This window comes from Trypanosoma equiperdum (assembly GCF_001457755.1).
Source record: "Trypanosoma equiperdum strain OVI genome assembly, contig: ctg_1032, whole genome shotgun sequence".
In the NCBI taxonomy this organism is placed as follows: Eukaryota; Euglenozoa; class Kinetoplastea; order Trypanosomatida; family Trypanosomatidae; genus Trypanosoma; species Trypanosoma equiperdum.
The window spans coordinates 2304-3482 of record NW_027122986.1 but is presented as its reverse complement, the minus strand read 5'-3'; the positions used below and the strand labels follow the sequence as shown (position 1 = coordinate 3482).

Here is a 1179-nt window from a genome sequence, read left to right as displayed (position 1 = left end):
GTAAAGTTCTGTTCGTCCTTGCCGTATATCTGGTCAACGCGGCTTGCCGTCGCCTGTTGGCTTTCTCCAGCTGCTGCGCCAAAGAGTTCTTTAAACACGCTCTGGAACTGGATGTCGTTCTGCAGCACCGCCAGCGGTACTAGTTTTATTTCTGACTCTTTCGCAGACATCGACTTTATCGCCTGCCACGCGTCGTAGTGCACTTTCACTGATGTGTCGCCTGATATTGTTTCCATGTTGGTCAGATCAACGCCTGTCGGTCCATTGTTTCCTCCCGCGAATTTTGGCGTGCCGCCGGCTGAAGCGTGTTCGACGTAACTTGCACTTGCTTCGAGTGTTAGTAGCCTGCAGTTTCTTTCTGTAGTTCCGGCCACTTCCTGTGCCAGGCTGCTGGTGAATTTGCCTTACCCTTTGTCAGTGATGTGCTCGGCTGTTGCTATTGTTGGCGCTGGCGTCCCTTGAAGTTTCTTACATGTCGGTTCGCCCGTGCTGAGGTCGTCGACGTTGGTTTTGACGTTGCTTGCTCCATTTGCTACTGCTAGGCACCCGTCTGTGTTGCTGTTTACAACAGCTATTGCTATTTTTAGAAACTCGTCGATGTGGGCCTCCGCTACGCTACTCGCTCGTGTCGTTTCTAGCGCTGTCGGCAGGTCGTTTGTCAGTTGCTTGTTCAGCAAGTCCTGAGCTTTTTTATTGAGATAGCCGCTAACTACTTTGTACGCTAGCCTCTGGGTCGCGTCGTCTTTGGTGCTTGCTACTACTTGAATTCTAAGCGTCATGGAAGCTGCCTTCTCCCATTTTACGGTGTTATCTGAAAGCGCCTGCTTGGGTGCACCTGTCGCCTGAGCTAGCGCTGCACTTAATTGGCACATTGCTTTCCAGGCATTTTCGGGCAGCGGTTTCTTGTGCACAGCGTCTGCGATGGTCGTGGAGAGAACGTATGCACAAAAAAAGGCCCATACCAGTGATGCTGTCATATCTGCGCTTCTTTCCTTTAACTTATAGGCTGTGACGTGGTGTTGCAGACTGTGTTGTGAGGTCTGTCAGAATCGTGAGATGTTCAACCATTCTTTTAATGCGGTTATGGTTAAAATGTACCTGCGGTAGGTGGTCTGAATTGTGCTTCCGTTAACGTGGTACTCTAAAGATCCGCTTGCTATGTGCTGACTAAGAATTTTT

The 1179-nt window shown here is 50.0% G+C and overlaps 1 protein-coding gene across 1 annotated transcript; it reads right to left on the bottom strand.

The window, feature by feature from the left end:
* Window positions 1-404: 404 nt before the first annotated feature.
* TEOVI_000642300 (Trypanosome variant surface glycoprotein (A-type), putative) lies at window positions 405-977 on the bottom strand (the record flags this gene model as incomplete). The annotated part of the gene is made up of 1 exon (XM_067219981.1): window positions 405-977. The coding sequence occupies one exon, from the start codon at window positions 975-977 to the stop codon at window positions 405-407; it is 573 nt and encodes a 190-aa protein (XP_067076082.1).
* Window positions 978-1179: the final 202 nt, after the last annotated feature.